Source organism: Antechinus flavipes, chromosome 2, assembly GCF_016432865.1.
Source record: "Antechinus flavipes isolate AdamAnt ecotype Samford, QLD, Australia chromosome 2, AdamAnt_v2, whole genome shotgun sequence".
Lineage (NCBI taxonomy): Eukaryota > Metazoa > Chordata > Mammalia > Dasyuromorphia > Dasyuridae > Antechinus > Antechinus flavipes.
Window position 1 is genome coordinate 433568148 of NC_067399.1, and position 22618 is coordinate 433590765.

General features: G+C 36.5%; 2 protein-coding genes across 2 annotated transcripts in view; one reads left to right on the plus strand and one right to left on the minus strand.

Annotated features, from left to right (window-relative positions):
* SIMC1 (SUMO interacting motifs containing 1) overlaps positions 1–5242 on the plus strand; it is a 30199-nt gene extending 24957 nt beyond the window's left edge. Inside the window, exons 9-10 of the mRNA XM_051978984.1 lie at positions 438–522; positions 3897–5242. Coding sequence (XP_051834944.1) covers positions 438–522; positions 3897–4144 — 333 coding nt within the window. The 3' untranslated portion in view covers positions 4145–5242. The remainder of the gene's footprint in view (positions 1–437; positions 523–3896) is intronic.
* Positions 5243–6207: 965 nt separating this feature from the next.
* KIAA1191 (KIAA1191 ortholog) overlaps positions 6208–22618 on the minus strand; it is a 35333-nt gene continuing 18922 nt past the window's right edge. Inside the window, exons 6-9 of the mRNA XM_051978985.1 lie at positions 20312–20436; positions 8984–9090; positions 7986–8128; positions 6208–6736 (exon numbers count right to left, since the gene is read on the minus strand). Of these exons, the coding sequence (XP_051834945.1) occupies positions 6531–6736; positions 7986–8128; positions 8984–9090; positions 20312–20436 (581 nt within the window). The 3' untranslated portion in view covers positions 6208–6530. The remainder of the gene's footprint in view (positions 6737–7985; positions 8129–8983; positions 9091–20311; positions 20437–22618) is intronic.

The following is a 22618-nucleotide window of genomic DNA, read 5'->3' on the forward strand; positions in this document are numbered from 1 at the left end:
CACTTATTGCCTGGACACAGGATACTAGTCTGAGTATTGCCTAAGATAATGTGAAATAATGCTGAAAAGCAACCTCAGAAGGCATCAAATTTAACTCCTGCCTGAAGCAGGCATCCCCATTACCACATGGCCTGGTTGTTCTCTTAACAATGAAGCTTTCTGGACAGCTCTTTGTTTTAAAAAAAAAAAAAAAATCCCTTCCATTGAATCACAATCTGTCTTCCTATCACTTTTAACCATTTTAACCATAACTAATTCTGCATTCTGGAGCAAAGTAAGACTAATTCCTCTTCAGTTTAATAGTCCTTCATATATTTCCTATCCACACTCTACCCTGTTCCCAGGGTATCCCCAAAAAGTTTTGAGCATTTTGAAAAATACAGGTGCTGAGTGATCACAAGCAATTGTAACTGATGGCTCTCAATTATTTCCTTCAGTCTGAAAAAAGCAATTGGCAGAGTTGGGATGAGCTGGTTGAACATCTGCAGTTTCTCTTATCTAGTTATCAGCACGTATTAACAGGTAAGCAACCCATTTTGTACATACATGGAAGGGATTATGAGAGATGCAGAGGTTTATAAGGGTAGCTAGGTGGCAGACTCTGGGCAGCTCAACCTGTTTGTCTGTTTCCTCATCTGTACAATGGAGATAATAGTATCCCTTACCTTTCTCCCAGGGTATTTGTGATCAAATGAGAATATTTATAAAGCATTTAGTACAGTGCAAGTTGGCACATACTAAACATTACATTAGATATAAAGATGTCTCCTTCCCTCAGAATTCACTACAGTTGAACAAGTTCACATCCTAAGCTCTAATAGTTTTATTTTGAAAGGCAGGTATTAATTAAATTATGTTTCTATCTCCTTGAAAGCTTGAAATCTTTATTCAGTTCACTTCCTGCTTTTATTTTACTGATAAGGAAACTGAAACCAAAATGAAATGACTTGGCCACGGTCTGTCATTCAAAACATGCTTTTGTCCTCCCCACATATTCTCTGGCTCTCTTACAATCATTCCTATGCTTTAGCCTTGCTTTTCAGACCCTCATTTGTTTTGAAAAAAATCCTCTTCCACTTGTCCCTACTTTCCAGTGTGATTCCTCTACTCCATCAAAGCTGGCCTCTAAGGAAAGATTGATATATAACAGACTTGAACTGGGAAGAGCTAGCTTTCAAACTTTTTAGTTATGTGGTATTGAGGTAGTCCCTTTACCTCTCTAAGCCTTAGATTCTTCAGTTAAAATGAAAGGAACACTTGTACTTTGCAGCACTGTTGGAAAGCACCTTACAAACCTTCAAATGACACATTACTAAGCTTATTTAAGCTATCTCTCCCCCAAGACTTGTTCAAGTCCCATCTCTTTCATCATGCTTTTTATAAACACAAAAAAATTCCACCTGAAAAGGCAATTGCCCAGGTCACATACCACTACTAGTTGTGTTTGAAAAAAGCTGGAGTAAGAGATGCTGTCCAATCCCAGGTTTTACTAGATTCAAGCTCCTAGGCTACTTCTGTGTAGTTGGCATTAAATACAGAAATGGCTACCCAAAATATTTGCCATTCTCACAAAGGATACTCAGTAGATGGAAATCAAAGTAAATGGAAAAGGGATTCCTAAATGTTTGTAGCCCTGATAACCTCAAGATCTGGAAAACTAGTCTCCTAGTAATGTAATTAGCTCAACTATCATCAGAGGAAAAGGCCTCTTAATTCCAAACTGTTTTTCCAACATGTTTGACAGTTCTGCTCTATGCCTACCTCTTTGTATTGACATTACTAAGTATTAAAAGCATGACGTTTTAATTTGGAAAGTAAAAGTTACCTGTCTCTCTTTTGCAGATGAGAGGACAATTTGAGACACTTGCCCCAGTCACACAATTATAGGGCTTAAACCCTCATTTTCTGATTCAAAGTGTACTGTTGTTTATCTTTGACCATGCTTCCCAAAAGTCTGCAGAGAGCAAGAATGGGGTATAGGACAAAATTTTTAACCCTATCATGACTTCTCCCCTACCAGTTTGCTGTATTTCATGTTGTTCATTACTCTATTCTTAAATTGATTTGAGGGAAAATTAACTTTGTACCAGTCACCTATTTAGTGATATCTTTTAAATTCTGAATTTTTATTTCACACACATATTAATTCATAGTTTTTTCTTCTCTTCCTTATTTGAAACAGAAAGGAGCTTCAAAATTTGAACCAAGGTATTAAGTGTCAGTTTAAGTATTTAGATAATAGAGACCCACAGAATTTGGAAGGAAAAGGTAACCAACCTCTCCATTGACTTCCAGGCTCTCATCTCCAACTGCCTTTCAGCCATACATAGTTTTAGAACTAAACATACTCACCCTAAAGTCCTCCTCTTTCCTCCCCCCCCCCCCCCCACAGGCTTACAAACCTACCAGTCATCCTGGATTCCTCACTCTCACTCCTATATCCATCCAAATATGTGCCATTGTAACATCTCTTCACTATGCCCCCTTTCCTTCTCAAAATTACCATAGCTCTAACACTGGCCCCCTCATTACTTCATGCTTAAGACTACTGCAGTGGCAGCTGGGGAGCCACCCCACCTCATCTCCCCCCACTGCAATCCAAGCTTCATTCAGCCACTACAATGATTTCCTTAAAGCACAGGTCCAAACCCACCCAGTAGCTTCCACAGGATCCAACAAAATCCTATGGCATTCCAGACCATTTATAACTTACTTTTCCAGTCTTCTTACACTTCACTCCCCAATGTGTATTCTTCAGTCCAGTGACACTGACCACATGGCTGTACTATAAGACGCCCCATCTCTGGGCATTTTCTTTGGTCATTTCCCGTGCCTCAAATGATCTCCCTCTTCCAGGTCTTTTGCAGGAAGCCTTTTCCGACTTCTCTTAATTCTGATGCCTTCCCTCTAATTACTGCCCATTTTTTCTGTATGTAGATTGTCTAGCTATATTTGTTTGTAGTTCTACCAAATTAAGGCCATGAGCTCATTTAGGGCAAGTGCTGTCTTTTCTTTTTTATATCTCGAGTTCCTAGCACAATGCCTGGTACATATTTAGGCCCTTAATAAATATTTAAGGCAGGCACATAGTATTTCATATTTGTTCTAGACTACCTGAAAAAAAAATCTTACTTTATTATACTGTTCACCTACACTGGGGTAAACTTTTACCCCACTCATGACCTCTCTAGTACATTAAACAGGTATATAAATCAAAAACTTACTACTGATAATTTTGTGACTCCCCACATTGCTACAAGACCCCATGTGGAATCAAGAACCAGTTTAAGAAGGTAGGATCTACAAAATGCTAGTTAAAAGGTCATTGGGATGATCTTGCTCTTATGAAATCCAAGTGATACAAATGCCATGTTCAAGGCAGATGAAAAGTTCTATACTTCTCTTAACCTCTAATTGTCTAAGAAACCAAAACAAAGACAACTTGGGCCAAGCAAGCTCCATAATCTGATGGGAAGAGACTTGTTTCTTTGTCATTTATTTCAGGAAAAAATGTTACCCAATGATGTCTAAGGAAATTTGTCCTGCAGGAAGCACACAGAATTTACAATTATCTGGTACCTTAAAACTCAAATGATCCAGCATTCTTTATGATCCCTTAAGATAAGGCCAAATTTAGAGGCATCTAGTTGGTGCAGTGGATAGAGCACTAGCTCTGAAATCAGGAATACCAGAGTTCAAATCTGGCCTCAAACATTAAACACTTCTTAGCTACAAGTCACTTAACCCCAATTGCCTCAGCCAAATAAACAAAAATAAAAAGATTAGGTCAAATTTTAGAAATTTGAAGACCATCAGAGTGTTTATGTACTGGACAGACATTCCATGTCTCTAATGTCCTGATTAGCTAACACTCTCCAAATTATTTTTCTTTCCAGAGCATCTGAGGACTTCAGTCATTGAAAGGAAGGATCTGCTTATCAAAAGGATCAAGCCCCATCTACAGGAAGGTGATGATATCACTTCAGTGGATGTGGAAATAGAGTTCAAGGCTTTTGGAGTCCGACTAGCCAGAGAGCTTGGAGAGCCCCTAGTGCCTCAGCTCCAGGAGAAGATATTCCTCCTCAAACTACTACTCCTCTGTGCAACTAACAGGAACTTTATGCTAGAAAACCAGGTCCCATAGGGCAATGGTCTCAAGTGCCCAAGTCAACATGACCATAGTAGTTTTTGCAGAGAAAGGAGTAGGTTACTACAATCTATCCTGTCCAGTTTTTTTTTTTTGGTCACTATTTTCAACCCTTTACAAAAAACTCACCTTATGAATTCATCATAGCTACTCCTCAAAATGTGATTTTGATATACAAATTATATCTATTTTATAATAAATTTCTCAAGTGTAGGATTTTTTTTTTTTAAAGAACTAAGATTTTTTAGCATTATTCCTCTTATTAGGTTTGGTGTTTAGTGAGCAAGTTGATTCATTGGGCAACACCTTTTACTGAAAGAAAATGATACACAAACAGCCTTTTCCCACTAGATTATGGAGCCTGGTCTGGGCCAAGTTGTCTTTGGTTTCTCAGATAATCAGAAGTTCCCTGATTTTATTCCTTCATCTGCCAGAGCAAAGGGAAAACAGATAAACATGGAAAGTGATTTTGCCTTCAGAATCAAAGGAATATGACTGCTTGTTCTGTTTGTGACTTCAGACAAGCCATTTCCCCTCTCCAGGCCCATTTCCTATTTTCACCTTTAAAACCTTGTACCAAACTGACTACAAGAAAGGAGAATGCATAATTCTAGCTTGGAGTCAGAAGATCTGACTTTCACATGAAGTGAAAGGACTTAAAATGTGGGACTCAGGATTGGATTTTGACATTTAAAGATAAGCTACATAATCACCAAATTTGTGGTGATCTCATTAAGACCAACAATTGTCAGAAACTGGCAGTAGAAGAAACATATAGATTAAATCTTAAAGGTTTTAAAATACTGTACCAAAAATTAAGACCCTCCATAAACATATTAGTGGATAGGAGAAGAGTAACCCAAGTTCTAGGTTTCAGACTCCTTTAATTCTGGGATTCATAATGTTATAATGTTCATATAGCTTCCAAACTTCCATGCTCCATGTGAACACATGAATTAATGTTTGGCCTCTCTTTTTAGTGCTGAGCTTATTCAGAATCAGCTAGTTGTTTACATCTAGATGTTCCCTTTATTGTATGTAGCAGTCCATCTCTATAAGTGACAGCTATAGAATAAAGAACTACAGAAAATAAAATTTCCTATTTTCAAGACTACAAATTATTAAATGAGAAGGGGCTGGGTTTTCCTTCCCCCCACCAACATAACGTCCTCCAGATATAAATTCTATATTCCCTACTACTACTGGGCACAAAGAAATTATGAAATACAAATCATCTTCCCCTATTGCATCTTTTTTGCCTTTCAAAAACCTATAATGCAGAGAATTTTATTCTCAAATCAAGATCATCCATCATATTAAAAAAAGAATAATACACACACACACACACGAAATACAAGGGGCCCATTAGATAATGGTGTTTCTAAAACAGCATTTTAGGGAGCACTCAACAAAACTAAATCAGAAAACAGGAGATAAGTGGTGAAAAAGGCTTTCAAGAGAGCAAAGAAATGTAAAAGGATATTAAAATAATCATCTTTTTGGGGAGGAAGGGAAAGAACAAAGGGATGATTTAGGTTTTTTTAACTTCTCAAAGAGAAAAGCTTTTATTTTCCTAGCAGCTCATCCTTTTCTAATAAGAAAAGGGTTCAGACCAATGAATTCACAGGATGATTTATCTCAGAATTTAAAAGTTTTTTTTTAAATGTTATTTCAGCTAGTCGTCTACAGCACAAAACATTGCACAGAATCTCCCTTAAGAATTTAACAAAATCAGTAATTAGTCTCTAAGCTTAGTTTGCTATCTATTGCTGAAATGAATGGAGATCACTTATTCATCTATTGGAGACAATGATTTCACCATCCATGACAAATCACAACCCTTATTTTTTTAACATATGTATCACAGGAGACTGTCAACAGCAGTCTCCACTTCCAATAGAAATCTCCTGTTAAGCTAGTGCTTCTCTAGGAACCAGGAAGCAGGGCTCTTGAACCAGTGCCTTGATTCTAATTTAAGTGTTCTATAAGAAGCTATTAGCTATAGCACCCAAGATGGAAAACAGAAATGTTTATCAAAGAAAAGTACCACCAAACAAACATTTATCTTAAATAAATATGCAGAACAAGTCTACTAGATTTTAATTATTTCCCTTTCCCGCTGCCATCTTGTTCTATAGATCAGAAATTGGCTGTGGTTGTGTACTTTGAGAAGTTATTAAGACCAATTTGGGGACATTAGAAAGATTCAAGCTTTGCTACAAATATTTTAAGAAACAATCACATCTCCTCAGAAATAGCGTGAATGGATGTGAATGGATGACATCAAGTGCAAGGTGGATGGGAAGAAAAAATTCTAAGATACTCTCTCTATATAACAGTTGTTCACCAGGGAAAGCAACTTTGCTCATATGAAAAGGAAGCTTTAGAACCCTGTAGGAGTCAACACATTCATATCCCTTGGTTTAAGGTTATGGGTTCGTGGAGGTTGTTTCTTTCCTTCCATCACTGGGAGGTCCATCTTAGGTGGCTTAAAGGTTGCTGGGTCTTCTGCAATTCTAGTTGCCTGAACTCGAATGAGCTCCATTGGTGATGGCTTCTGAGTACCTCTGAAGGATTGGACACTGAAACCTGAGTGAAATAATTACAATCAGAGAAAACAAATTATATCCATTTCTGAGACTAGAAGCCTAAGACAACTAGTGATAGGAAGACCAAAATTAAAGCTATAAACACACCCACAAGTTGGATTTAGAAAATTGCCATGGAAACAGTTCAAAAAATTGGAGATTATTTATACAGTATAGTGGAAAAACTCCCCAGCACCTCAGAACTAAGGGGGATAAAGAGGAGAGTGGTCCTTGGGAGTCTTTGTGATTGTAAGGTAAGTCATTTTACCTTTGAATCTCCATTTCTCCAACAATAAACTGATATGTTATAGTACTCAACTTGCTGTAAAAACCTAAAACCCTCAAGAAATCCTCAAAAAAATTAATTTTTTGTTTATATCAAATTACCTTTCATAAGCAGTTAACACATATAACACCTATCAATGTAAGCAATAATGGTACTATCCCAGAATATCTAAATAGCTAGGTGGTAAGGTGGATCGATGGAGCAACAGGCTCAGAATCAGGAAAATCTTGAGTTTAAAATATGATCTCAGACATTTATTAGCTATGTGACTATGAGCAAGTCACTTAAATTAAATCTGTTCGCCTCGGTTTCCTGAAGTGTAAAATGGAGATTATAGCACCCAAGTCTCAGCATTATTGTAAGGATCAAATGGGACCAGAATATGTAGCACAAAGTCAGCACTATATATATAAATGCTTTTTTGCTTCCCTTTTCACAAACTTAACTGCTTCAAAAAAATTCTCACTTCTATCCCTCATGTCCAGCCTAAGCCTAACCTGTTTTCAACAATCCAAACTTCTTCAACTCAGAATCAGCTATTTTCATTAGCAAAGAGATTTGCTTTTTATCACTTTAGTGTTTGAGAAACAGTTTTGGCATAATAGAAAAAGTATTGAATTAGGAGATCTGAGCGTGAATCCCAGTTCTTGTACCATGCCCTATGCAATCTTGAGCAAGTGACACCACCTCAGTTTCTCAATAAAGTGAGAAGGTTTAGATTATCTCTAAGGCTTTCTTCTACTCCTTAATTCTATGGCCCTTTGGTCTTAAGGAATCACATAAGTTGCTGTACATAAAGTGCTACATTAATGACAGCTACTAAGAACTAGTTAATGTTACTACCAATGCTAATAAGGAATTATCAGCAGTGTTAGAATGGGAACTATCCAGAGAGCCAACACGAGCATCTTAACTACGTAGGTTTCCTCTTTCTTATCCCAAAAAAGTGCTCCCAATATAATACCCGAGTCAGATTTCTGAAGCGTTCTTGTTCCAAAAAAGCTCCATTTTTCAGATGAGGGTTTGTCTCTATCTCCATTTCCAGAGTCCATGCTGCTGACATCTAGGCCCGGTAAGGAAGTAGAAGATCCATGAGTAAACCAACCTCTGAAAGGAAAAATCACACACAAAGTCCATAAGGCACACAAGAAAAAGGCCCCATAAAAATCTATAACATTCTATCCAATGATCATACTTCCAGTGAAGAACTGGAATATGAAAATCATGGCTCACTACAACTATTCAGTAACAGTTATACCCTTTATGTTGCCATAACTCCAAAGATATATTAGTTCTTCTTGGACCTTCTACTGTAAGAAATTACCAGGTAAGAAGCCTCCCCTGATTTATCTAGAATACAACAGTTAAGCTTATGTCTTTCTATACCTATAGTCAACTCAGGCACAAATGAAGCAATAGAAGACATAAAACCACACCCCACCAGAATTAAACATAAGGTATCTCTATGACACTGATTTCCCTCATAATCTACTTCACTTTTCTACCTTCACTTTTCAAAAGATCTAATTAAAAGTTTAGGCAAGGTGTGACAGGACACACATTCTTTACTGTAGTGCTACACATCACAAATTCCAAATGAAATCTATTCATTTAGAAACTGCACAGGAGTATCTGAGTATGATGAAACAACAATGCTAAATTCAGAAAACCATTAAATGAGGAAACTAGATGACATAGTAGATAGGGTAGGGTGCTGGACTTGTACTACTCAGGAAGACCCAAGTATAAATTTATAAATAAGGCTAGTACAAGCTTAACAGGACAATTTATTTAATATCTCAATCTGAATTTCTTCATCTCTAAGTGTGGAATAAAAGCATCTATTTGACAGGTCATTGTTAAAATCCAAAGAGCTAAGTTTTTAGGGTCTACGAGAGTAACTCTAGCTCTGAAAATTTTGGTGATGGTTTTGTAAGGAGGAATCCTGGTGAATCATCATACCTGGGCTTTTGCCTTGGAGAAGAATGGGGTGTACTACTTGGAGTGGATTGGGCTGAAGCAGTCAGTCTATCTTCTTTTGTTATTTCTCCATTTTGTAACTTCAATTTCTGTTTGAAAGAGGGGAGGAAAAAGAATTCACACCAACTTATAAGCTTATTAAAGAAGTATAATCTAATCTCTTGGTTCAAGTTCACATGGGGAATTATGATCTGGAATAAAACATTTTTTTTACTACCCACCCACTATGCATCTTCAGTTGATAAAATAAGGAAAAAATACTGAACTGCAAGTCAAAGAACCTGTGTTCCAATCTCAGTTGTGCCATTTACTACACTGCTTTCCCCTCCACGGAACACTAATATTTATAGCTAAAAGAGGTCTTCCAATTCAATTCCCTTCTCATCTGAGAAATTGAGACTATGAATATTTAAATGATTTGTCCAAAGTCACATAGGTAATGAGAAGCATTGAACTATAGAGCGAACTCCAAACTTCATCCTTGTCATGCTATATAATCTACGTCTCTGAGTACTTCCTTATCCATAAAATAAAGATCATGATATTTGTATCATCTTCTTCCAAGTTCTTGTAAAGTATTAATTTATAATGAGATGATACAAAATGAAGTAAGCAGAGCCATAAAAATATACAAAATCAATACAATATTAATTGAAAGAATGACCTCAATTAAAATTAATATTGCAAAATTAAAAAAGAATGAGAATGCCCCCCAAAAAGAAGCCATGGGAAGACACCACACTCTCTTTCTTTACAAAAAGGCATGTTCTTGAGTACTGAACAATGTATGTATTGTCAGATTTTTTTTCAATATATTGATCAGTTTTATTTTTTCTCTTAAAATAAATTCATCTTGACAGTTTTCAACATCACCAGAACTTTTGCTAGCATCCCTTCCTTTTTCCCAATCTCATCATAAAAAATATTTTTTTTAAAGAGGGGAAAAAAGAGGAAGAAGGGAGGAAACATCAAAAGAATTAATACATTGAAAAGGTCTGAATATATGTTCTATTCTATATCCTTTGCAAAGGAATAAAGCGGAGATGACTTTTTATTCTCTTTTTTTCTCCAACACAGAAGTGAAGAAAAGGTATCTCCTTATCCTGTTTTCTTTTCCCTTTTTTTTTTTTTTTTTTTAAATATTGGTTATATGGGCTAACTCTCTGGGAGAAGGTAGAGCAATATAATAATAAATTTAATATAAAAGATATATTTTTTTAAATGTATTTAAAGCACTACAGAAATGAGGGTTGTCATTACATATGCCATTTAATCCAGTCTATGAGGCAGCTAAGTCATTTTCACAAAGGTAATGCTACAGCATTAATGAACAAACAAGAAATGTTAAATTTGAGGTCTTTAATTCCTATTTAATAGGAAGCAATTATCTGAAGTCTGGAAGCAAATAGCAAGTTTCTCAACTCTACAAATAAATATATGTAGTTTGCTGAAATAAGTGAGGTAAGAAGGTGAAAGGTGTGAGTAAGACAAGAAGTTGTTCAAAATGGAAGAATATTTGACATTGATAAAATGCAACCAAGACATCCTAAAGATGAAGATAAGTATCTGGGAGCAAAGTGCCCAAGGAACTTGAACAGAAACAAATAAAAAATGTCCACAGTAAGAAGGAAGATTCTATTCCAAGAATAGAGATTCAGGGTTACATATCACAGTTTAGGAGACTGAGTAAAGTATATGCTTCCAAATAGGAAAATAGTTGAAAAAAAGAAAACGCATCTAAGCCCAAGTGAAAAGGATTCTTGGAAAGCATTTCCCAAATAACATTTATTAAGGAACAGTATTGCAAGAGGGGGCAATATCATATATTAAGAAGAATCCTGGCCTTGAATTCATCCTGGAATGAAATTCTGTTTATAATTTGTTTATATTTATACAAATCTTTTTCAGTTTCCCCTAAGATGATGATAACATTCATAGGACCTGCCTCACAGGGTTATTTTTTTAAAAATTGCCATATAACCAGAAAGACTTACTTTTATGTGTCCTCCCAAAATTCCTGAATGATTCATTTAAATACACTAATGTGGCTGAATGAAAGGATCTATTCCCCTAAGCATGTGTTTAGTTCTTCAGAATGAGAAAACAGAAATCAAAATGTTTCTCATAACCTGTCACAATAAACAATGAACGAGAGACAAACATTTACAGTATATGCACCTGATTTATTGTAATGGAACTACATGGAACAATTAATATAAAGAATTCGCAGAAACATGAACAAATGTACAAATTAATAGAATTATTCATACAGAATAATTCAGAACAGAAAACAAGTCCACAGTGACTACAACACAATACATAAATAGGAAGAATTATAAAACAAAACTTGAATACTGTGTAATTATAATGATCGATTCTGGCCCCAGGGAAGAGCTAAGAATATACAGCATTCCCTTTATTTGAAGTATGGAATACAGCTTATACTGTCCAAAGAATTTTTCTAAATCTTTGTTAAAGGGAAAGACTCACTGAATATATTTAGATTAAGCAAAGGCACCAAATTCTAATTGATGATGTATAGTAGCAAAGGCCCTGAATTTGAAGTTCAAGCAGCTATAATCAGATGTAACTTCAAATATGTAACCTCAAAGTAAGTTCCTAAATGTACTAAGTAGAACTAATTAGTACAATGCTTGTGTTTACACCTTTACTCATCGGAGTTCACAAGTATGCCAGATTCACAAAGTAAACTTTGTAACTTTGTTACAAAGAATTCACACCTCCCTTAAAGCTCTTAGGGCCAGAGAGCACTATGGGAGAAAACCCATAATCCCATTCTCTCAAAAGAGTCAGATATAAGGCCAGTGATGAGAGATCTATTCGAGAATATTTTCCACTTGGCTGGCTGGTGGCAGAAGAGAGTTCAGCTGGATTGGAGAAGAGCACTCTGGTACAGACACAGAACACTTTGGGAGATTTTAGCGGAATTACGCCAGAAGCCCTCTCTCTGAGGCAAGAGAGATCTATTCCAGAATATTTTCCATTTGGCTGGCTGGTGGCAGAAGAAGAGTTTTCAGAGGAAAAAGCTACGAGTCGAGAGTTCAGCGGACAACCAGATTCATCTTCATCTCACACCACTGTAGTTGGTGGCTGGGCTCCTGCACTTCCCCCACGGAGACCAAGCTGGTCTGAAAGACTCACCAGAAAGCTAGCTGAGCCAGTGAAGGAGACAAGAGATTCATTCCCTCTCTGTGCTGGTTGGAGGCTGAAGAAAGCAGAGGCAGAGGCTGAAGGACAAAACCTTTGGATTTGGAGACATTCGGAGGGCTCTAAGCTAAACCGGCTGTGTTTTGAGAAGAACAAGAACTCCAACATTTGAACTCCAACATTTTGGTGCCCTGAACGTGGGACTGACAGACCCCTCAGTGGATTTCAGTGGAAAAGCTACGATCCTGATTCCAGTGGAAAAGCCTCTGATCCTGATCCAGTGGAAAAGACTCTTCAACCCAGAAATTAGGGTGAGTGCAACAAAGAAATTTTGTTAGAAGAGTTAAAGTAGAATTTCAGCTAAGATGGGACAGATATTTAGAAAACAGCCTGTTTCTGTTCAAGGAAAATGTTTAGAGAGCATTGTCAAAGTTATGGAAAGCTAAGGTTTAATTATAAGTTTACAGCAAATCACTGAACTTTTACAAACTGTAAAGGACATATGTCTTTGTTTCTCTCTGGAAAAGGAATTAGATCTAAATGAATGGAAATTGGTAGGAGAGGATCTTTGTCAATTCTATAATAAAAATGGGCCTAATTCAATTTCCAAAGACATACTTAATACATATAATTTAATACAACTAGCTTTAGGAAATTTTATAAGTATTAAAATAAGGAAAAAGAAGAAACAGCAGCAGGGAGAAGTGTCAACTTTACTAGGTGAAAAGGAGCAAGAATCAGATAAGAATGGAGTTAAGTACAATTCTGAGTATGATACTTCACAGCAGGAGGAATTAGGTGATTCCACATCTCATGACCCTCCCCCCCGCAATTAACCCTTCATGGGTGGAACAAGGGGGAGGGAGAGAAAGAAACACAGTCAGCTTCTCCTGAAAAGCAGAATTTGACAAGATTAGAAAAAGCATTAATTAAGGCAAAAAATGGAGAAGATATATCTGATTTTATAAATGCATATCCTGTGATTGAAGAGCTCAACTCCTCAGGTCAAAAAGGGAGAAGATACACTCCTTTTAATTTGGAAAAAAATAAAAGATTTGAAAAAGGGTTGCTCTCTTTAAAGGGCTACATCATCTTATGTGAAGATAATTTGTCTTATGAAATCTTAACCCCGAATGACTAGAAATCCATAGCCAGAACATGTCTAGAACCTGCACAAAATTTATTGTGGCTTTCGGAGTTTCATGAATTATGTAGGATTCAAGCCCAACGCAAGAGGCAAACAGGAGCTATTGGACAAATCACTTTTGACCAACTAGCTGGTCAAGGTCAGTATGCAGAGAGTTCAGAACAGATTTATTATCCCATAACAGTGTATGAGCAAATTTCTAAGGCAGCAATAAAAGCTTGGAATTCTCTCCCTGGACAGAAAGATGGAAATAATGCTTTCACAAAAATAGAGCAAGGTCCCAACGAACCTTTTGCAGATTTTGTGGGACATTTACAAACAGCTGTAATAAGAACCATTGGAGATAATGCAGCAACAGAAATAATGACTAGACATTTGGCTAAAGAAAATGCCAATGAGGTTTGCAAAAGAATTATATGGGGGCTAAACAAAGATGCTCCTTTGGAGGAGATCATAAGACACTGTGCCACAGTGGGCACAAATGCTTATTATGCCCAAACTATGATGAATATGGGAAGACAGGGTCCCTCTTGGCAAGGGACTTCTATAGAAATTCGTCAATGTTTTCAGTGTGGAAAAGTTGGACATCTAAGAGCCCAATGTAGATACAGAGATACAATGAGAAGACAGGGTGAGAGAATAAAACCCAAAACCCCATGTCCAAAATGTAATCGAGGCTTTCACTGGGCCTCTAAATGTATATTGACCCAGAGGAATGAGAGGCAGGACCCAGCTCCAAAGTTTCAATCAAACAGGTGGGGCATGATAGCAGCTGAGATTACACCCAGAGAGACTTTAGAAATTCAGGACTCTGATGTCATCAACCAACAGAAAAGCACTCAGGATTACAGTTGGGAAGAATACAGGCCTTTTAAGACAACAAGACAATATCCAATGCAAACAACTCCAATGTAATTACCAGATGATGAGGAGAAATCCCAAATTTGGTAAATAGAAGGGAATTAGGTTAACTGCTTGGGGAAGAGGATCTGCTTATATTTCCACAGATGGAGAAAGAATCAGATGGCTGACTATGAGACTGTTAAAAGGACTTTAAAAATCTTCAGGAATCATTGGATTTCCTAAGACAAGATGAGACTGTTTCAATTCTTGAAAAACTAGCAAGAATCATTGGATTCCCTGAGATGAAAAATTGTTGATGAGACTTTTGCAGTACTTCAGAGCTTACAGGAATTATTAGATTCCTGGCACATGAACTAATGGACAATGGATTCCTTACGGACTATTTCTAGGACTTATGGACATGTGTAAATTTTCAGGTTGATTCATGTTATTTGTTACATTAATACTAGTCTGTGTTATATTGCTATGTGCTTATGTATTTTATATAATTGCAAGAATCATTGGATTTCTTGAGATGAAATATTGTTTATAAGACTATTGCAGTATTTAAATTTTCATGGTGATTCTTGTTATTTGTTACATTACTAGCCTGTGTTATATTGCTATGTGCTTATGTAAATTATGTATAATGCCTCCCATATTGATGAATTTATGTATACCATGTACTCAGGGAAGACGTGATCACCTTTTAGGTGGGGTTCTCACCCCCTTGAGAAATCAGGGAGGTCATGACCACTCTATGTTCTAAAACAAAAGAAAGGGGGAGATGTTGGAATCTTTACAAACTGCTAACTAATTAGAGTTGATCTGATCTTACAAGAAGATGTTTTGGTGCCACTAACCTCATCATTTTGGTTCCCTAAACGGGAATGAACTCATCACTTGCACCCTGTCCCTAATCAGTATCTCAACTAGATATGTCAATGACAAAGCTGCCAATTAGTTCTGTATTCCTGCATCCTGAACAAGATTAGCATCCTCTTCTCTTCTTCCTTCTCTTCTCGGCTCTCTCTCCCTCCCTCTTGGGTCTTTTCTTGCCTTGGTTCAAAGCTTTGGTCCTTTTTTAGTTCCTTTTTGGAAATGCTCCACAAAACCATTCCTGGATAGAACCCATCCCTCAACTGTCCATACTCCCCTTTCTGTGACCCTATGGCAATGTGAGTTGTTTAATTTACCAATCAAGACTAATTCTAGTTATTTGTGGAGAGTTAGAGAGAATAGTTACACTTTCTTGATATTCTGCCATCTTGGATCTCCTTTTAAACAGGCATTTATTAACTGCCTACTATATACCAGGTACTGCGTCAAGCACTAGAGATCCATAGGAAGGCAATAAAAAAAACCAGTCCCCACTCTCAAGGAGTTCACAATTTAATGAGGGACACAAGGACTTATATGTGCCAAAATGTTTATAGCAGCCCTGTTTGTAGTGGCTAGAAACTGGAAAATGAATGGATGCCCATCAATTGGAGAATGGCTGGGTAAATTGTGGTATATGAATGTTATGGAATATTATTGTTCTGTAAGAAATGACCAGCAGGATGAATACAGAGAGGACTGGCGAGACTTACATGAACTGATGCTAAGTGAAATGAGCAGAACCAGGAGATCATTATACACTTCGACAACGATATTGTATGAGGACATATTTTGATGGAAGTGGATTTCTTTGACAAAGAGACCTGAGTTTCAATTGATAAATGACGGACAAAAGCAGCTACACCCAAAGAAAGAACACTGGGAAATGAATATGAACTATCTGCATTTTTGTTTTTCTTCCCAGGTTATTTATACCTTCTGAATCCAATTCTCCCTATGCAACAAGAGAACTGTTCGGTTCTGCAAACATATATTGTATCTAGGATATACTGCAACATATCCAACATATAAAGGACTACTTGCCATCTAGGGGAGGGGGTGGAGGGAGGGAGGGAAAAAAAAATCGGAACAGAAACGAGTGTCAACATAAAGTAATTATTAAATAAAAATTTTAAAAAAAATGAGGGACACAAGATCATACAACTGTACAAACAAGATCTATGCTGGATAAACTGAAAGTAATCACTGAGTGAAGGCACTACCATTAAGGGGGGACTGGAAAAGGTTTCTTACAGGAACTGGGATTTTAGGTGGGACTTACAGTATACCTGGGAAGCCAAGAGATGAAGATTTGAAGGAAGATAATTCCAGGCATGGGAGAAAGCCAGTGAAATTAGAATCTCACAGAATTAGAAGATGGCATGCATAGTCAAGGAATAAGCATGAAGACAGTCACTAGAAAGAGGAATAAAGTGTAAGAAGACCAGGAAGACAATAAGAGGACTAGTTATTTAAGAGCTAGAGGATTCTATAATTGATCTTAGAGGTAGTAGTGAAATACTAAACATATATTTTATGGAAGGCGTAGAAACAGAGCCAAAAATCAAACAGAATTGGTTTTTGAAGGATTGCAATTTATAGCAATAGAAGTATTCAATGATAAAATTATAGATCCCAAATAACAGGGTTAATGATCAAAAGTGGAAATTTCCCTCCCTTTCTATTACATTTCTATCTCTTATTTCTATTTTCTATTACTAGTACTACTATTATTTTCTCTTCCCTTCTTCCCCTGCTAGAAATACTGTTTTATTCATTATTCCTCTGCTTTACTTCATTTCTTAAAAAAAAAATCATTTAAGCAGTGTAGATTCTTAATCAAACTACAGCATCTCCTGTCTTAGAAGATTGTCCTATAATTTATACAAGTGATATAAAGAGAAATAAGCAGAACCAACAGAAAAACAGACACAGTGACTCCAACAACGTAAATGCAGAGAACACTAATGTCAGGATAAGTGGAGTCAGAGCTAAGGAACAGCAAGCAGGTTGAGCCCTGAGCTTAACAATCCGTTGTGCTTTAGATGATCTCATCCCAGGGCAAAGTTCACTGCTTTGACCAGCACAGGGTGTTCACTGAAGGATTTATGCCCCCTATTTCCCAGGAACCAAGAGCCAGTATGCTACAGCTTAAAGCCTCCATCACCCTTCTTGACATGCTCACAATCCCTGTGCTCATATAACAGCTTAAGTGAACTAAATTAGGTGCTAAAGTCCCCTTCCAGCCAGCCATGCTAACTCTGCTTCTGTTTGTGTTTCTGAGACTGTCCCCACAGGACCCAGGACACATGCATTGTCCACATGAGGCTGCCTCTTACATAAAGCACTGCCTTGCTCTGGTGAGGGCAGGAAGGGAGGCGGCTTTCACTTGCAAGTGTGCTCGATTTCAAATCTTTGAAAACTTTTTATGCCCTTTCTTTCCTGTCTCTTGCATGCTTTGTAAGGCTCTAACAACCTACAGGTTAAAGGCTAATTCTGGTCCAGTTGACAGTAACAACGAAACTGAATGTTATATAATATATAAGGACAAATCTTGGCCCCCAAAAAGGAAAGATATGTCCTCCTAATTCTTTTTTCAGAGATAATTATCAAATACTGCACAATGCAGTTGTTCTTGCTATATTACTTTTTACTTTTTTCTCTATTATTTTTTTTTAAATTGTCAGGGGAGGGGAATGATGATACATGGTAAATACAGCAACATAAAATTGTGACATCAATATTAATTTATTTTTTTTAAAGGCTATTTTCAGGGTTTGAGGTATTCAAAAAGAATTCATTCCCCTCAAATTCTAATAGTGACTCTTCCTATTTAGCTGGTTTGGCCCTTGGTTTCAACAATGTTTAAATGTGTGTCACATGCTAGCACTGGAGACACAAAGAAGGAAAAGGACAGTACCCTTGTCTTCAACATGTTTACATTTTCCTGGAGGAGTTTACATTTTCCTGGAGGAGAATCACATATATAAGCTCACACATATATAAGTAAATACAAAGTAATTTGACAAAAAGGAATCCATTAACAACCAACAGGATCAGAAGAGATTTTATGCAGAAGATAGAACCTGAGCCTTAAAAAAAAACAACAACTAAGGATTAATTCTAATAGGAGTGAAGAAAAAATGCATTACAGAGATGAGGGGCAGCCAGTGCAAAGATAAAAACATATGGGATCAAAGACCCAAGATATTAACAGAAGGGAATATGGCCTCCATTATCAGCTGACAGTGTCCAGATTATGAAAAATATTGCAAGAAAAAAGAAAATTAATCAAAACCTAAAAGTTAAATCCTATGGATTGTAGGTGTTTCCAGAGAGAAAAATTTCAGTGTTGTGATAGGACAGAACACACACAGTAGTACAGTTATAATTTTTACAGAGCTAACATAGGATTGAGCAAAAATAAAAGTATAGATTGTGGAACATAAGGTAGTTGATGGTGTTGGGAGGAGAGGTTATTTGAGGGAATGCTAACAAGTCTATGAAAATTCTCAAACAGAAAGGCTGTTTGGGGTAGAGAAAAGATTGTTTCATACATTACTAGACCCCGATTCAAAATATCTTTAAATGATAATGATAGAATGGAATATGATGATCATAATAAACAAAATAATATAAAAGAATGTAATGATGGTTAGGAGAATCTTTTTTTCCCCTCCAGGCAATTCTAACTTGCTCAGGGTCACACAGCTAGGAAGTGTTAAGGGACAGATTTGAACTCAGGTCCTCCTGACTTCAGGGCTGGTGCTCTATCCACTGTGTTACCTAGCTGCCCCCAGTTAGCAGAATCTTAAGGAGCAGTGAGGAAACTATTCTTCTCCTAATATATACAGGGAATAAAAGATATAGCCAATGAAAGAAAAGAGGTCAGGAATGCAGTATTTTCTGTTAAAAATACAAGGTTGGACAAGAGACAATATCACCAACATGTTACCTGAAGCCCTTTAACCTTTATCTGATATGCCAATTTGTAGTTCTCTGGTACTACATTTAAGATACCAGTCACCTCCATAATACAATGAGCCACTAAAGTAGGACTCAATGGAGTTAATGTCCCATAATCATATGATTATGATTAAGTCATAATAAATATGGAAATTAAATAATCTGTACCTTTAAAGTAGATAGTTTAAAAAGCTTTCTAATGGGGCATAGTAGGCATTTTTATTTATATGTGGCTCTAAATTAATTTCTCCTCTGTATCAGTAGCACTCAAATGAGAAAAAAAATATTCCCTACCCTCTAGAGAATCATGTTGAAGTTAAACAAGGACAGGCTTCTTTACTTGACTGCTACCGTTTTACACAGAAATCTGGTGGCATTACCAAAGAACTTGATGGCCAAGAGTTGAAAGAACAGCACAATGAAGATCAATCAAATAATGAAATTACTATTTGAACCTTTGTATTCCTAGACAAGATTTCCATGGAGATCTTTCAGCTCAAACATGAGAGGAACAAAACTATCAAATAGTATTTCTTTTTCCAAAGGAAAATCTCCCATTTTCCTTGATCCCATTACTAAACAGTGTGCCACCAAAAATGGAGCACCACTGTAAAACCCCACATAAAACACCTCTCCCTTACCAAGTACTTTATCAAGTATTCAAAAGTCCAATATTTTCATCTACCTAAGATTTGTTGATCCCCATGGTTTTAATAATGCATCCAGTTATTTGAATTGCTCATCACAGCAGTACTATGACTGTATCACACTGTACTGATATCAAACTAGCTATAAACACAATCTTTGCACCAAATTCTATAATATAACCTAAGACTAAAAACCAATTTCATATAGAAAGAGAAATGTTTAACATAAGTTGGACTGCTATCTAGGGAAGGGGGTGTGGGGAAAAGGAGGAAAAAATTTTTCAAGGGTTAATGCTGAAAAATTATCCATGCATCTTTTTAAAATTAAAGAGCTTTAATAAAAATAAAAATTTAAAAAAGAGATGAGAAAACACCAACAGATTTCTTTGACACTTTAACGAATTCAGCCTGAAGGGAAAATATAACAAAATGATCATCATTTATTGACCTCAAGTCAATCAGCATTCTATAGACTAAAATCTGGACTATTATATTACATGAAATGAGAATGATTATTTCATCACCTTTCTCTTCACAGGGTAGTTGTGACTATAAAGGAATCTAGAAATCAGCTTTTGTTAGGTGAAATTATGTACTGTATTTTTTTTGTTAAACTTCTACAACTGACTTTTTAAATTGTTCAAGCCGTTTTATACTCACATGGACTGCCTCTGCCACACGGTGGTACTTAGCTTCTTCTGTGGTGAGGCCTTTATGGGGAGTGTATCCTGCATCTCTCAACCCTGCCTGCTGCTCAAAGCGCTGGATGCTCTCTTGCGTCTGTTCTGAAATAGAAGACAAGTTTGCAAACACATAGAAGGAAGCAAAGATGCTCCACACATTAGCAAGAAAATATGGTTTCACTATGAAGAATAACTAATGAAAAAAGTTCTAGAACTGAGGATGAGTTAACTTGCTCCAGTTTTTCCACTATTATCAATAAAAAAATTGAAAATACCAATAACCTCAAAAACAGAGAAAAAAAATCACCTAAAGATTACTTATCAAGTAACAATTCAATTCTATTTCTAGAGCACTTGAAATTAAAGGGTTTCTTCAAGCAGATTCCAATAGGGCTGTATGAAAAGAAGGTTCCCCACCAAAACAATGAAATTCTCACCAAACTGAATAATCCAATGGGAAAAAAGGTAAATATACCCAAAAAAAAAAAAAAAAAAAAAAAGCAGGATTTTTAGAATACTATTAGGATAAACATTGGGATAAATATTTATGTTGAATTTTCCTAAGCTTCTGTGTACCAACTGATGCAAGTTTGATAATGAACCACTTTTTTTTTTTTGACAGATTAATCATTTCCCCCATGGTTATTAAAGACCACTTAAATATAAGAAATTCAATAAGAAACTATTTTAGTGACTTTTTCCACCCTAGAGATCAACCAGAAAAGGAAAGGGCCCTCTCCAACACCAAGTGGGCACAGCTTTCTAGCAAAACTTAAAGACACTCAGAAATGTATCCTGGACAGCAAAAACAGAGGTCTTTCCCGAGAACTCTGAGAAAGGATGAAGAGCCAGAGATCCTAAAGTTCCCAACATTGTGTCCTGGGATACCAATGAGAGACATTAAGGTCCAATACTCAGAAATTAAAAAATCCAGGAAAGCCTACCTCATAAGAGGAGATTAGTATAAGACTCAGGGATTTCAAAGCAAGACCAAACAGGACCCACAATTTTACTCAAAAGAAACAGGAAGGGGAGCCTAGAATGAGTACAAAGTTCCAGTTCAGGAACTAAAGCTGGACAGATGAGAAAATAAAACATCAAGCAACATCAAAAATTATTACAAATCTAAAGATCCCCCAAAAGAAAAGAATAACTCTGTAATAATTGCAAGCAATGATAATTCAGAGGGGGGGGGGGGGGGGAAGGATTTCCTACAAGGACTATATAAACACATAGGAGAAATGAAGCAAGACATAAAAATGAAATAAAAACTTTTGGAAGAAAAAATTGAAATAAAAGGAAAAAAAAACTTACAGAAGAAAGTACCCAAGAAATGGACCAGGCATCAATGACTCCATGGGATATAAAAAAATATTAAAACAAAATCAAAGATTGAGAAAATCAAATATAAAATCTGATATAAAGAACTGGCCTGGAAAAAAAGATCAAGGACATTTTTTAGTAATCAATAATTAAATTCTCTGAAAACCCTGTTAGAGGGGATGGGAAAGCAGTTAAAGAAATCACAAATGAAAACTAGCAATCAGAAGTCAAATCTATTTTGGCACCATAGCTCAGATGCTTCATCCTAAACTTCCTTCAGCTCTTAGAACTTCCATTCCTTCTGATGTTCTGCTTCTGACTTTCTATACTTCAACACCACCCTCCCAAAGGTTTCTGCCCCACTCCCTTTTCCAGTTCTCTTCTATGTGGTCTTCCTCTGTTAGAATGTAAGTTTCCTTATTATTGTTCTATAAGAAACAATCAGGGGCAACTAGATGGCACAGTAGATAAAGTACCAGGTCTGAAGTCAGGAGGACCCGAGTTCAAAAGTGGCCTCAGACACTTAACACTTTCTAGCTGTGTGACCTTGGGCAAGTCACTTAACCCCAATTGCCTCAGTAAAAAAAAAAAAAAAGACAAAAAATTTTTGTATTAAACACATTTCTACATATATTGGACTGTCTGCCATGTAGGGAAGGGGGTAGGAGAAGGGGGGACAAACTGGAACACAAGGTTTTGTAAGAGCTAATGTTGCAAAATTATCTATAGATATGTTCTGAAAAATAAAAAGCTTTAATTAAAAAAGAAAGAAAAATTTCAGAAAGGCCTGGAGAGACTTACATGAACTGATGCTGAGTGAAGTGAGCAGAACAAAAAGAACACAATAACAAGATTATATGATGATGATCAATTCTGATGAACTTGGCTTTTTTCAATAGCAAAGAGATTCAAGCCAATTCCAATGATGGAATGGAGAAAGCCATCTGTACCCAGAGAGAGG